This window comes from Misgurnus anguillicaudatus, chromosome 11 (genome assembly GCF_027580225.2).
Source record: "Misgurnus anguillicaudatus chromosome 11, ASM2758022v2, whole genome shotgun sequence".
Classification (NCBI taxonomy): domain Eukaryota; kingdom Metazoa; phylum Chordata; class Actinopteri; order Cypriniformes; family Cobitidae; genus Misgurnus; species Misgurnus anguillicaudatus.
The window spans coordinates 30,561,228-30,576,205 of NC_073347.2; the positions used below are offsets into that span (position 1 = coordinate 30,561,228).

The window sequence follows — 14,978 nt, forward strand, 5'->3', positions numbered from 1 at the left end:
GATGAGTTGTTATAACTACAGGTGAGTTGTTTTCCTATATTTTATAAGTTGTGACAACTCATTTCTGTTGACATAACTTGTATATCTGAGTTGATTTAACAAAAAAAATTTTAAGGCAGCAAAGAATTTTTTACAGTGTGTATGTATAGATTTATAAAGCTCATATATCAACACATTCTCACTTCCCAAGGCGTCAAAATCTGAAGCATGTTCAAACGCCTTCAGCGTCAGTATGAAGACGCGAAGGGTGCCCCTATGCGTCACTATATCGACGAAATGGGAACTCCGTTGCTTTCATGCTAATCCCTCAGCGTCGGATATAGACGAAAGGGAATCCCGGAAGGTGATGCCGTCGCGTTGTGCGGCGATTGGCGGGATCATGCCGCTTCTGGATGGTAGCTACTCAATTTTTTTCCAATTTTTAAACCATTGTCACTTGGTGTTAGACTTGGGGTTTGGATGTCATTTTGTTTATACTTTTTGTCTTCTGATTTTTAAACCATTGTCGCTTGGGGTTAGGGTAAGAGTTGGGTTTGGGTTAGGATGTAATTTTATGTAACAGAAAGTCGTTCTAACCCCAACGCCAAGCGACAATGGTAAAAAATTTGGAACAAAAATTGAGTAGTTACCATCCAGAAGCGGCATGATCCTGCCGATCGTTGCATAACGTGACGGCATCACCTTCCGGGATTCCCTTTCGTCTATATCCGACGCTGAGGGATTAGCATGAAAGCAATGGAGTTCCCATTTCGTCGATATAGTGACGCATAGGGGCACCCTTCGCGTCTTCATTCTGAAGCTGAAGGCGTTTGAACATGCTTCAGATTTTGACGCCTTGGAGAGTGAGAATGGGTTGCATATATGTACATTACCTCTCATGTGCCCCACCGCATCCAATGTGTTCATCTGCAGAGAATCACGTTTACATGTAAAGCACGTTAGAGGTCTGTTGGACAGATGTGTTGCACTTCTCTCAGCCAATCAGATCTCAGCTTGTACAGGAACACGATTAGACCTCTCTGGTGACTTTGATACTCTCAGGAAAATTGAAGTGCCTGAAACGTGTTCCTTATTTAATGAATCGCTTTGTATTTCATAACCTCTGTCCTTTGTGTTTCTCGATGCTGACTGCCAGAAAACAGGGTGGAGAATCATGTGACAATATTTATTTAGCTTTTATTAGAAAGGCTTAAGTCTGAGGTTTTATCGACGCTCGGCTGAGATACAGTAGTCGCTTTGATAGTAGAAACTTTGCCAATACAGCAGAATACAGTGATTTATTTTCTGACAGTGAAAAACAGATGTGTTTCTCAATACTGTACAGAAAACTATTGCCAGATCATCTGAGTCTTTGTTTGTCGCAGTAACGTCTGCAACTCCAACAGTTTTAAAGACTGTTACATGAGTGTAGATACACGAGTAAGTATGGTGGCACACAATAAAACATGGCGATTTTTAAGTGGATAAAAAATGAGAACTATTGTATGGCGGAAGAGCACTTACTGTACAGTACAGTAGAGACAGAAAGAGACGGGGAAGCTGAACTGACTTCTTTCTGTAATGCAGCTTAGATTTTTTAAAAGTTTGTTTTAAAAGAATGTTGTGAATTTTATGCATATTTTTATGCAAATTTTCTTGATTTTTCTTGATTTTAAGATGTAAAACAGAGCTAAAGTTAGCCATTGGTCAAAAATTAATTGAGAGTTTACTTGTTTACTCACAGAAAAGCATTTGGCTCAAAACAAAAGGGGAGGTGAAATTTATGGTTTGTGATTACAGGATTATCAATGAAAATAACATTGTTGCACTGCGAAAAATGACTTTCTTACTTAGTATTTTTGTCTTGTTTTCAGTAGAAATATCTAGAAAATGCTTAAATCAAGATGTATTTTCTTGATAAGCAAATTATCTAAGAATATAAGTGTAGTTTGTAGACAAAACATATCAAATTTAAGCGAATTTTACTTAAAACAAGCAAAAAAATCTGCCAATGGAATAAGATCAAATTTAAGCGAATTTGTACTAAATTCAAGAAAAAAATCTTATTCCATTTGCTTGTTTTAAGCACAAATTCACTTAAATTTGATATGTTTTGTCTACAAACTACACTTATATTCTTAGATAATTTGCTCATCAAGAAAATACATCTTGATTTAAGAATTTTTAGATATTTCTACTGAAAACAAGACAAAAATACTAAGTAAAAAAGTCATCTTTTGCAGTGTGGTGGGAAGAGTCTTCTTAATATTTTCCATGTTTTCCATTTATTTATTTTTTTTGCTTGCGTTTAATAGTTCAGTATAATCAGAAGTGTGGATGTATTTCATATGTTGTTATAAGTGCTGTTGTTATTTGAACAAACCCTACACTGCAAAAAATTATTTTCAAGAAGAAAATTTCTTAGTATTTTTGTATTGTTTTCATGCATTTTCTTCTTGAGCAAACCCCAAGAAAATAAGTCTAGTTTTTAGACCAAAAGGATCAAATTTAAGTGATTTTGTGCATAAAACACTTAAATTTGATATTTTTGGTTTTAAAACTAGACTTATTTTCTTGGGTCGTTTTGCTCATCAAGAAAAAGCATCTTAATTTAAGAATTTTTAGATATTTTTACTAGGGCTGTCAAAAGATTAATCGCGATTAATCGCATCCAAAATAAAAGTTTGTGTTGACATGACAGATGTGTGTGTATGGTGTATAATTATTATTCATATATAAAAACACACCCAATTATGTGTATATTTAAGAAAAATTTATTATATTTATATATAAAATATTTATATTCATATATAATATAAATTATATAAATGTATATACAGTATTTAAATGCAAATATTTCTTAAATATATACCTGAATGTGTCGGTATTTATATATACATAATGTTTGGAGACAGTACACACACATATGTTATGTAAACACAAACTTTTATTTTGGATGCGATTAATCGCGATTAATCTTTTGACAGCCCTAATTTTTACTGAAAACTATACAAAAATATAGCTATAGACCCCTTCACAGTTCACGTCACAGGCGGTTCCCACTGCGCATGTCGGTGTCAGAAAAGTCATTACAGCAGTTGTGTATTTATTCGGTATCGTCAAAAAGGCCTACTTGCGTCGTGGGCTTTGAAAATCGCACCAGGTCTGCCGTTTAGTTTTTTGGGATTCCTGCAGAATCTCAAAAGCAAAAAATACAACATCTGTGGCTGCAAGCAATTAAACGTGCAGACTGTGACAATGCAAAGATCAAAGAGGCTTGTGTTTGTAGTGCTCACTTCATTTGAGGTAAGTCATCATTTTTCATTCCTGTTAGATTAAACTAGAAAGCCTAAATTGTATGAACAGTTTGATCCCATGCTGCGCGCGCACCCGATAGTCATTCAATGTTTACAAACCTTGAAGGGGTCTATAGATTTCCGCAGGGATGACTTTTTTGTAAGCTACCTGGAAGTTAGTAGATAGATACTAGTTCCCTTCGTAAAAAAGCCCATTAATTTTCCCATAGACTAATCGCAAAAAAATAGATCTTCACACATAAACACTACTTTTATGACTTTTCAAGTCAGAATTCAGCTATTTATATTTTGTTGGACTTTATTCGTCCTGCGTGTTTTTTGAATGAAGAGGTCAGAAAACGTAATAAAGTTAATCTTTTAATGAATCTCAAATGAAGTATTACAGAGCTCTGGGTCACAGCTTTCCCTGTCACTACACAAAATCAATGCGAGTTTGCCGACAGTCAAGCTGCAACTCTCGCCTATCCCTCGACCCAAAATGTTTATGAGTTGAGTTGGGGTGGGTCTCCTCAGACGTCATACTTTCACTTCTGCTTTTGAAAGTCCCTTTTGCACAAATACCTGTCATAGGCTGCGCAAGTCATGTCTGCATCCTGTTTTTCACACCTTGTCTGGCTGTGCTGGCTTTCTGTAAATCAACAAACTTAACACAAACACACACAGGCTGTTTACACTTGGCACCAACATGTGCCTTCGTCGATCGGATCACAAGTGGACGACGTTAATGCCAGGTGTAAACGGTGTTCAAAACGTTTTGAGCTCGTCCACTTTCGACCACTTTCAACCACATCCAGAGGTGGTCGAAACCACTTTCGATCGGAACGCTTTGGAGTTGCGGAACGCACATGTGGTTGAATGCGTTCGAACAGCCACACGCGACCGCCTTCTCTCCACCCATTTATCTAATCTGAGGTATTAAACACAAGTTTTACGTATTTTTTTACTTCTGGAGTGAACATTCGGTGAACAGCGCTATTTTTAGCCTTTCATTAATAAAACTAAGCGGCTGATCTCCGTAGTTTCGTTTTGAAAGCGTGTGAAAGTTGCGCGATTCTATTTCATCAATTGCGCTGAAAATTCAAAGAAAGCTCTTACATACTCATGTACAAAACACTGTGCAGCATGTTTACTTGCTAAACAAGCAGTGCACTCCGACATAATATTAGTTTGTGTCCATATAAACTCGTAATTACTCCCGCTCGGGTTTGAATGACAGCAGAGAGACTCGCCCACCGTCTCACAGACCACCCCCTCATAGTATTCAGCACAGAAGCGGTCGAAAATGGACAAAAGAGACGGATTTAAATACCAGGTGTAAACGTAATGTGTCTCTCTCGTCCACTTGTGATCCGATCAATGAAAACACATCTTAATACCAAGTGTAAACAGCCCCACAGAATATAGTCTCATCTGCAAACATGACCTTTAAAGGTAAAACGTTGTAAGCCCTATGCTATAGATTCATAAAAGCTTCGATCATGCACAGCAAATAAGACTATTGATCATAACCACAACTACTTTTAATGTGGTAAAATGCTAAATGTTAATACTCATAGCTGCTTTATAATACTGATGATTCGAAGCAATGCAATTATTAATAATGCAAGGATATAGTTCGTGCATAGTTCGTCGTGAATGTGTTAGCATTTAGCCTAGCCCCATTCATTCCTTAGGATCCAAATAGGGGTTAATTTAGAAGCCACCAAACACTTCCATGTTTTCCCTATTTAAAGACTTTAGTTACACGAGTAAGTATGGTGGCACAAAATAAAACATGCCGAAGTGGATAAAAATGAGAACTATATTGTATAGCGGAAGAGCACTTCGTTTGGAGGAACGACCTCGGGCGCAATAACATCATCACTCCTGACTCCTCCCCCTGTCGCTCAAACTTCTGTCAATATTACTGCGCCCGAGGTTGAAGTGCTCCAAACTAAGTGCTCTTCCGCCATACAATATAGTTCTCATTTTTATCCAGTTGTATGTGAATATGCCACACGTCTCTTTGCTCTAATCCTTTTCTCCTGTGTTTGTCTGCAGGCCTGCGCTCATCGCTGGAAGAATGTGTATTATGAATCTGAGCATATTCTCCCTCACGGTTACTGCTCCATCATCCCACCAACACTGCAAGGCAAAGCACAGGCCCTTATACCGTGTTACGAAGGTACAATCTACCACATTTACATATATGCATTTGGCAGACGCTTTTATCATTAAAGTGTGGCATATTCAGTCCTACTGTGAGAGGTGTTTGAATCAGCTGATAATGATCATTGCCCAAGCCCTGAACCGCACAATAGAGCTGGAAATGTTTAGCCCGTCACAATTGTATCAGAATTCACAATTATGGTTATGATGTATAAACATCCTTCAAAACGTCAGACTGATGTGACCTGGAGTTAAAAGACTGGCACATCAGAGTCTGAAGGAAGGCAGGACACTTACAGAGTTTTGCAGAGAGAAATATGAACCATCCTTTCTGGCAAGATGTAAGATTGAGCAGCATAAAATGCGAAGTTAAGACTTTCTTTAGCTAACAACACTTGAAGAGAAATTTTAACGTGAAGAGATGACATTTTAAACCCTTATTACACATCACTCTTAAGTAATTTCTTTCATTCTGGGTTCATTTCAACCCAGCGTTGGGTCAAAAATGGACGAACCCAAAAGTTGCATAAAATTAACCATGTGTATCAGGGTTCGCACGGGTCCTTAAAATCCTTGAAAGTTTGTGAATCTGGGGAAAATAATTCAAGACCCTGGGAAGTTGTTGAAAATATACATACATGGATACAGGTCATTGAAAGTGCTTGAATCTATTTTATGCAAAAAAATCCATATTATTCCCTGTGTAGTGTAGGATAATATCATAAAATTTTAGACTTTTTAAGCACACGTGATAACCTGTTCGCTTTAAATGCTTATATCTTCTCTATGCGAATGTTGATTCATACCAAAATGCTTTTTTGCATAGTTGTGTTTGATACATGAAAACGTCTCAGGTTATGTATGTAACTGTTGTTCCCTGAGAAGGGAACGAGACGCTGCGTCTCCCTTGCCATACTTCCTTCGTCCCTGTAAAGCCGTCTTTGGCAATATTTCAGATAGCGATATACTTCTTGGCTCCCGCGTCACCCTGTCTTTGTTGTTAAGCCTCACCATTGGTTGAATTTGATATACACATTCAGACACACTTACCCCTGGAGGCGTCCACAGTGTCACCACAGTGACGCAGCACAAGTTCCCTTGAAAGGAACTTAAAAATTTATCTTAAAAGGTAACACAATGTAACCTTTCTCTCACTTGATATGTGTCCCCACATTTAGTCCTTGAATTTGAGTTTATTAGACCTGGAAAGTAATTGAAAGGTCCTTGAATTTGAAGTTAACTAAGGTGTGCGAACCCTTGTTTATATTTGACCCAACAATGAGTTAAAACGACCACCATAGGTTAAATTACAACCCAACGGGTTGGATTCATCCCTTTTTGACTAAGCGCAGGGTTGAAAATACCCCATCATGTTAAAATGTATCTACAGATTTGTGTCAAGCTCTGGGTTTGGCACAGACAATAATTTTGACTCCTTTGCCCTGTAGACGTCCATCATAAATAAAAAAGAAGAGTCAAGTCTGTGGTTATTTTTGGTATTAGATGCATACCACAGATGCTGTACTTGTATAGATGCAAAACATTGCTTCTGCAACTATAATGCAAACAGCTGTCAGTACTATATCTTCAGTGTGTTCAGTGTTTATCACTTCACCCATCACATATTAAAATCTCAACAGAAGTTATTGTAGTAAAATAAGTATTATTGCGCAGATCCCAGCAGCTTTTCTCTAAAGTTTTGAGTTCGAGTGTGAAAAGTGTGGAGGGAAGCTGTGAGAATTCATTTCATGAACAGAATTTCTTTCCCTCTTCAGCTTCCGAGCAGTCGCGTATTTCCTTTTGTTTGTTTTCTCGGCTCCAAATGGTTTAAGTCGGCCCCGGCTGCATCGGGGGTCTTCTGTGTCTGCAGCGCATTCTGCGGGGATCCAAGCCCAATATTTTCTGTAACCAGAGAGCGCAGCTATCCCCCCTTAAACCCTCCTGTGTGTGAGATTTTGTTGAATGTGGTGCTGACTCCCGGCCCCTCGGATTCCTCTTGGATGGAGTTGGGACTTTGACTAACTCCATATGGAATGTCGGAAGAACTCCAGTAAACGCTGGCCCAGGCTCATAGCGAAATCATTTGTGGTCTGTTGTTTTTTCTCCTTCCTTTCACTCTCTCTCTCCCCCTCCTCACTCTTACAGACCATAAGAAGACCTATGGGGAAGAACACGGCTCGTGCCAAGCCGGAATCGCAGGCGTTTTCACTGAGGTCAGTAGAAGTGCGAGCTTGTTATAGTATGCGTTCTCATGTCCCTTAATGTTGAATCTGTGCTTTCATCACATTTTCATTAATCTGATTAATCCGTACAGGGATATGTTCAATCTTCTGGGTCTTAAAGGAATAATTCACCTTAAAGGATTAGTCCATTTTCTTAAAAAAAATCCTGATAATTTACTCACCACCATGTCATCTAAAATGTTGATGTCTTTCTTTGTTCAGTCGAGAGGAAATTAAGTTTTTTGAGGAAAACATTCCAGGATTTTTCTCATTTTAATGCAGTTTAAAATTGCAGTTTCAAAGGACTTGATCTCAAACGAGACATAAGGGTCTTATCTAGCGAAACGGTTGTCATTTTTGGCAAGAAAAATAAAAAATATGCACTTTTAAACTACAACTTCTCGTCTGCCTCCAGTCGTGTGACACGCCAGTGCAACCTCACATAATACGTCATCACGTCAAGAGGTCACGGACGACGTATCGAAACTACGGCCCAGTGTTTACAAGTGTGGAGAAAGAGTACAGTTCCGACGTTGTTGTATGTCGAGTGATACTAATTAATGTCTTTTATGCCAGTTTATTGTTTAAAATGGTCCGTAAATGTGCGTTTTATATATGTAACACGTGACCTTTCCACGTCATCATTAAGCAATTACGTAAGGTCACGCTGATGCGTCACATGACCGGAGGAAGACGAGAAGTTGTGGGTTAAAAGTGCATATTTTGATTTTTATTGCCAAAAATGACAATCGTTTCGCTAGATAAGATTTATGCCTTATGCCTTGTTTGAGATTGTTTAGAGTCATTTAAAGCTGCGATTTTAAACTGCATTAAAACTGTTAAGTGTTGGGGTCCATTAAAATGAGAAAAATCCTGGAATGTTTTCCTCAAAAAACATAATTTCTTCTCGACTGAACAAAGAAAGACAAATACATTTTGGATGACATGGTGGTGAGTAAATTATGTGAAGATTTTTTAAGAAAATGGACTAATCCTTTAAAATAGAAGTTCACCTATTTTCATTCCAAAAACACTTTCTGGTTCAACAAAAGATTTTATTATTTGTCTTTAGTTTGACAGATCCATCATTTGTACTCATGGCCTACATTTGCACAGTTATTTGTCCACTTGCACTTTGACCATCTCAGCGTTTCGTCTGTAGTTTAGCCAACCGCTGCGTTTATGTGCATGCCAGACTTTGGCCAAAAAATGTTTGGAGCCGATGCAAGAACACAGATGCACAGATGTGATGCCCAATAATAAATTCATCAATATCATCACTGGCTTAAAGCCTGAATCTTTCTACTTTCTTAGCCTTAGAAGGAACCAGGATTCGTAGGCTGTAGACGTCAATCCAGGTTGTAGAAAATGCCACTAAAGCTGATCTCAAATCAGTGTTTGAAGTTTTCAGAAGGGCATCTGGAGGGCTTAACCCATAAGAGAATGGAATTTCTTGCATCTCCTTCATAGTGGAGCATCTGCTATCTGGATGCTTTGTAGTTTGACTTGTAATGACATCTTATCATTTGGCAGAACATCTTGAGTGACCATCAAGACCTTTAGTATCTAAAACAGATGTCTTAAAACTGATTGAACACTGACAGCTCAGCTTGAGGTGCCGTTTTACGTGTTTGGCTAAATCAAGTCAAATAGCATTTGTGTAGTTTTCGGCAGTCTGGCTGAAGTGGAAAACCGCAGAGAGTAATGTCCATTTGTGGCTTGATCAAACTTAAACAGCCACTTAAGGACCCTGTTGTCTCTGTCAGGACATATTTTTCATGTGCTTAGGCTTATTTTTGCATTGTCAGAGATGATCGGTGTTGGAAAAAGCTTTAATCCAGCAATAATTCAGGGCTACATAGTTGCAGCTGAGGAATTATTTTTAATATTGCACTCAGAAGTAAAGTTACAATAGTTGTACTAACTACAGCGGCTAAAATAAATATTGAACACATTACCATTTTTCTCAGTTAATGCATTTCTAAAGGTGCTGTTGACATAAAACTTTCACCAGATGTTGGTAACAACCATTGCTTGACATATACTTTTTTGCTCACCAGCCAAAGTGGCTAGTTGTTTTCCAAAGTTACTAGCCACTTAGTATTTTCACTGGCCCCAATTTAGATTAGATTTAAAACCCTTTCAAATGCAGATTGACCACCCAAATTAAGACTACATTTATTAGCTGGTATATACCAGGTATATCAGTATAAATCATATCATATATTTAGGTGCACAAAAAACATGCTAGTAAGGCATAAATAGAAATAACATCTAATAAATATATATATTAAAATTGATGCACTGGGTAGAAGATTAACTGAAAATAAAAATACCAAAACCCTACACACTTTACATAATTATTAACAAAAGCAATAAATACTGTAAAAACATGTACAGGAATTTTACTGTCAAGTTGTTTATGCAGATTGTATTTTATAAGCTTGATCATGGTTTCTGTTAAAAGTATGAATGCATAACAATTAATTGCGATTAATCTATAGCAGAATAAAAGTTTTTGTTTACATCATATATGTCTGTGAACTGTGTATAATAATTATGTATATATAAATAAAAATATGCACACATGCATGTATAATTTTAAGAAAAATATATATTTAATATACATAAATATACAAATGTACATACACATGTAAACATTTTATAAATACATGCATGTGTGTGCATTTACTCTATCTATACAAAGTTATTATACACAGATATGATGTAAAGAAAAGCGTTAATTCAGAATAGATTAATCGCGATTAATCGTTATGCATCCCTAGTTAAAAGTGATTTAAGACTTCAAGGTGCTCCTTTACTGACAAATATGATGCACGAACCTCTCCGCTCGCAGGTTTCCCTTGACTTTGAACAAAACTGGAATGTGTGCATTCAGGTATGCGCTATGAATTTGTAAAGCAAATGTCATATCTAAACTGAAGTGCATGACTCTGCATACAACAAAATTGGGTGCAGTGCTCCAGTTGGTGTCAAAAAAAACAAACAAATATATATCAATAGAAAATGAACATTAAAAGTAAAAATAAAAAAAATAAGCGATGTTGAGGATCTACTGTATTAAATCTGTTCATAGGATTGAGTTCTCCCCTCACTTAAGAGACTATAGATTAATCGCGATTAATCGTTATGCATCCCTAGTTAAAAGTGATATAAGACTTCAAGGTGCTCCTTTACTGACAAATATGATGCACGAACTTCTCTGCTCGCGGGTTTCCCTTGACTTCGAACAAAACTGCGACGTGTGCATTCATGAATGCGCTATGAATTTCTCTCCGCTCTTGCCCAGACAGTGTGCACGCACTTTAAATCTCTTTAATCACTTTCATGCAATTGTTTTATCTTTCTCGAAGTGTGCGTGTATGTGCTCAGACTGCGTCCCGTGCATTCGCAAATCCATCAGCGCTTGAGCCCTCTAGGGTAAATAACCACTACTGTATGCTGTGCTGGGTGCAGGGAGTGCTCATAGTTCCCCATTGTCACATTGCCTATTGTTTATACTTTTGCTTAACTTTTAAGAAAACTACAATAAAAAATATATATATTTAACCCGCCAATGTGGCTAGTGGTATTGGCTGTCTTACCCGCATCTGGCGGGTTGGCGGGTGTTAATGTCAAGCCCTGGTGATAACCAAAGAAATCAAACCATAGATGTGTATAAATTAAGTAATGTGTAATAATGTAAAATTACACCATTTTTTAATGTTTTGGCTTTCCATGCCTTTTGCACTCCATTTTCTTTAGGGGTTTAATACTTCTGCCTGTGTTATTTTACATGGTTGCACGTAATTTAATTTATGGACATGGTTTGATTTCTTTTGCATGTGTGGATTGCATGGGTTGTTACCAAAATGTCATGCCACAGCACATTTAGAAATATATTTTATTTACAAAAATATGTTGTTTTCAATACTTATTTTAACCACCGTATGTATACAACTGGTAGCAATATGTACTAATACTCACTCTTTGAAAGGGTACCACCTCAGCGACAGCTTTTGTACTTTTTTTGGGAATATAGTCTGTCTAAAAGTTGTTGGGTGCATTGCTCCAGTTGGTGTCGAAAAACAAACAAATATATATATATCAGTAAAATAAGCAATGTTGAGGATCTACTGTAGTGAATCTGTTCATAGGATTGAGTTCTCCCCTCACTTAAGACTCCACTGAGTGATCAAAGCACATAATGACAGCTGAGATTTGACTTTACGCTCGAGTTACCAGCAGATAATGTGCCGTAGTTAGTGGCTTTTGGTTGACCAGAGCCTCACCAAAACCCTCTGTGCTTCTTCTATAATTGAAAACGACTTTTCCTGTTATAAAAAAAATGTGCAGAGGTTTGTTGAAATATTGGTTGCTTTATGAATGCATGTTTTTTTTATGTTGAACTCTAGGAGTTGGTGGTCATGGGTGCACCAGGGTCTTACTATTGGACTGGAACCGTCAAAATATTTAACATGACATCGAATACGCACTACAACCTAAATCAAGATGAACTGAGCCGCACGAGATACAGTTACCTCGGTAATACCTGCTTCGATGTTAAGGAAACAAAATTACACCAGCCATTGATATTTCACAATGTCTGTTATTTTAGGTTATGCAGTGACTGCTGGACATTTTTCCTCACCGACTGCAATAGACGTGGCGGCTGGCGCGCCTCAGGATAGTGGTGGTGGAAAGGTGCGTGGTCGTAACTTTCTTACCAGTTACTCATGTTTAGAAGATTTAGGTTCTGTTGACAGAATTTGACCCAGATTTTATGTTTTTTTTGTAGGTGTACATCTTCAGAATTGAAGGAATGTCTCTTGTGAAGACCTTCCAAGCCTCAGGGAAAATGGTGGGTGTTATGACATTTGTTAAAATGAATATTTGTATCACTTTAAAGGTTATAAAATCAAATTATTTATTTGCTTAATGCTTTCATGTTGACTTGGCATTTAGGCTTTTTTTACATCTTCTAGATGTGTGCTAGAGAGGGGGCGTGTACACCAAGGCGTTTATGCCTACGGCCTGCGTATGTTTTTAATTGTTTCCAATGGAAGCACTGCACTTTTTAAAAATGCCAGCAGCTGGCGGGTTTTGTCCACGCTGAGCGCCAACACTCTGCATTTTTCCACGCTCAGCGCTGAGCACCCAGAGTTAAAAAATGCTCAACAATGTCACTTTTCACTCTACCGTCCAATCACAGTGGAGGAAGGGCGGAGCAAATACCACAACAACCAACTGGCGTATCGTACAACAACTGATAAACAGAACAAAAGTATCATAGCAACCAAAGCGCCCAGCTGAAAACCGCTGGTTAGCGCCCACTGTTGGCATCTGGCTGGCGTTTTCAGCCGTGTTTAAACGCTTAGGTGTACACGCCCCCTTGGTGTACAGTACTGAAGTTGACTTTAACTCTTTCCCCGCCAGCGTTTTTTAAAAAAGTTGGCAGCCAGCGCCAGCATTTTTCATGATTTTCACAAAAGTTTAATGCCTTCCATAAATGTTATTCTTTGAATACATAAACATACAATCAAATGAAAGAAATATAAGTTTCGTCCTACCTTTATTAGTACTCTTTTTATCACCTATCAAATATGGGAAGGTTTCTTTAAAAACACAAAATTTTGAGCAAAAAGCTGAGATAATTACATTTTTGTAAAGGACTTTTGATAGAGATACGATTCAGCGCAATCCTACACAGACATACAGCTGCTTGCCTAAGGGAAAAACTTCCGGGGTTTAATACGTTGCTGAAGAGCGCCACCTGGTAGATAATAGCGGTTATTAAGGATTGCCGGAAATACTCGTCATTGGCAGGGAAACGTTTTCTCTTAATTGACGAGTTAACTCGTCAATGGCGAGGAAAGATTTAATGGGCCATTTATAAGACAACTTTTCTACAGTAAACAAGAAAGTTTTTTTTTGCTTTTTGGGGTCCACATTTTTGAAAAACAACGCCCTTGTCGTCTCTGTGTAAACTACATAAACGTGAATGTGCGATAACGGTGACGTCATGTACATGTGTTAATTCAGTCTATTGGCGAGTATTGCGCGAGTATAACCAAAACAACAATGGCGACCAAAACAGGACAAACTTACAGGACTGTGTTTGTTCAGTTAAGGACACAGATGTTATTAACGCTTCCCTAAGATAAAAATATTTGCGCTTCACAGTCCATGGTCACTTTTAGTAAAAATTATTCTTTATTCAGTCCCTCCAGAAAAACGTGATTATGCGAACGCATGATTCAATGCATAATAAGCCAAAGTCTGCGTATTTTTATTCGGGGGCCGCATTTTTCAAATACGCCACACTTTTGCCGCATAAATGACGGATTTCTGTGCGAAAAAAATGCAGGGCTTACATGATTTCATAATTCCCGCATTTTCGAAGTAAAAGTCATATATATCTTAGCACAAAGTTGAAAAATGTTGCATTTTCTTCACACAAGCGCAGCCATGTCCCCTGTTGCCATGGGAACGTTATTAAGTGACGTTACTAATTGACGTGAACGTTGAAAAGCTGCAAACAGTTTTTGCAAGTTCCTGCAATTTCATCACATAAATATCCTGCATATTCCATCGCATTTTTTAAGAAAACGTGCCGCAAGATCTAGGATTTTTTTGCCCGCAACAATAAAAAAAAAACTCTGCGTTTTTCTGGAAAGGACTGTTTATTATTTCTCAGAATGTGTTTGTGTGCAGGCATGTAGTGTTTCTTTACCAAGAGCCATTGCCATCTACTGGCCTGGCACATATAATACAGCGTCTTTAATCGTTTTTTTTAGATCTGTGTAAGTGTGGATCTTTTTAACATCGTTGACATGTGTACGTGATTTTTTTTATTAAACGTAAAGGAGACACTTTTCAGTGTATTAGCTGTCAAATGATTATTTATTAACCTGCTAACAGCAAACTCCAGCTAGAGTTATTAGGGCTCTGTTTTAAATAGCTTCATTGTTTCTATAAGGAAATGTACATTATCTTATGGACACAGTAGAGTGTTGTGACCTGACCCATTTGCTCTCGGCTCGGCTTGGTTTCAGATGGGCTCTTACTTTGGCTCCTCATTGTGTGCAGTTGACCTGAACGCAGACGGACTGTCAGACCTGCTGGTGGGAGCGCCCATGCACAGCGAGATCAGGGATGAAGGCCAAGTTTCTGTTTACCTCAGCAGGGGCAATGTAAGTTCAGCCTGCTTTGACATCTGGGTTATGAAAGTAGTAAGCCGCGAGAGGCTGTGAGTTACAGTGATTTTACCACAGGTAATGCATAATGTAAAGCAGATGTGTTTGTTACTGTT

At 37.9% G+C, this 14,978-nt stretch overlaps 1 protein-coding gene across 2 annotated transcripts in view; it reads left to right on the top strand.

The window, feature by feature from the left end:
* itga9 (integrin, alpha 9) overlaps nucleotides 1-14,978 on the top strand; it is a 109,965-nt gene that overhangs the window by 16,602 nt on the left and 78,385 nt on the right. For both annotated transcript variants that reach the window (XM_055171012.2, XM_055171014.2), the window contains exons 4-9: nucleotides 5,337-5,460; nucleotides 7,590-7,657; nucleotides 12,082-12,211; nucleotides 12,285-12,370; nucleotides 12,465-12,527; nucleotides 14,722-14,859. In XM_055171012.2, the coding sequence (XP_055026987.2) occupies nucleotides 5,337-5,460; nucleotides 7,590-7,657; nucleotides 12,082-12,211; nucleotides 12,285-12,370; nucleotides 12,465-12,527; nucleotides 14,722-14,859 (609 nt within the window). The remainder of the gene's footprint in view (nucleotides 1-5,336; nucleotides 5,461-7,589; nucleotides 7,658-12,081; nucleotides 12,212-12,284; nucleotides 12,371-12,464; nucleotides 12,528-14,721; nucleotides 14,860-14,978) is intronic.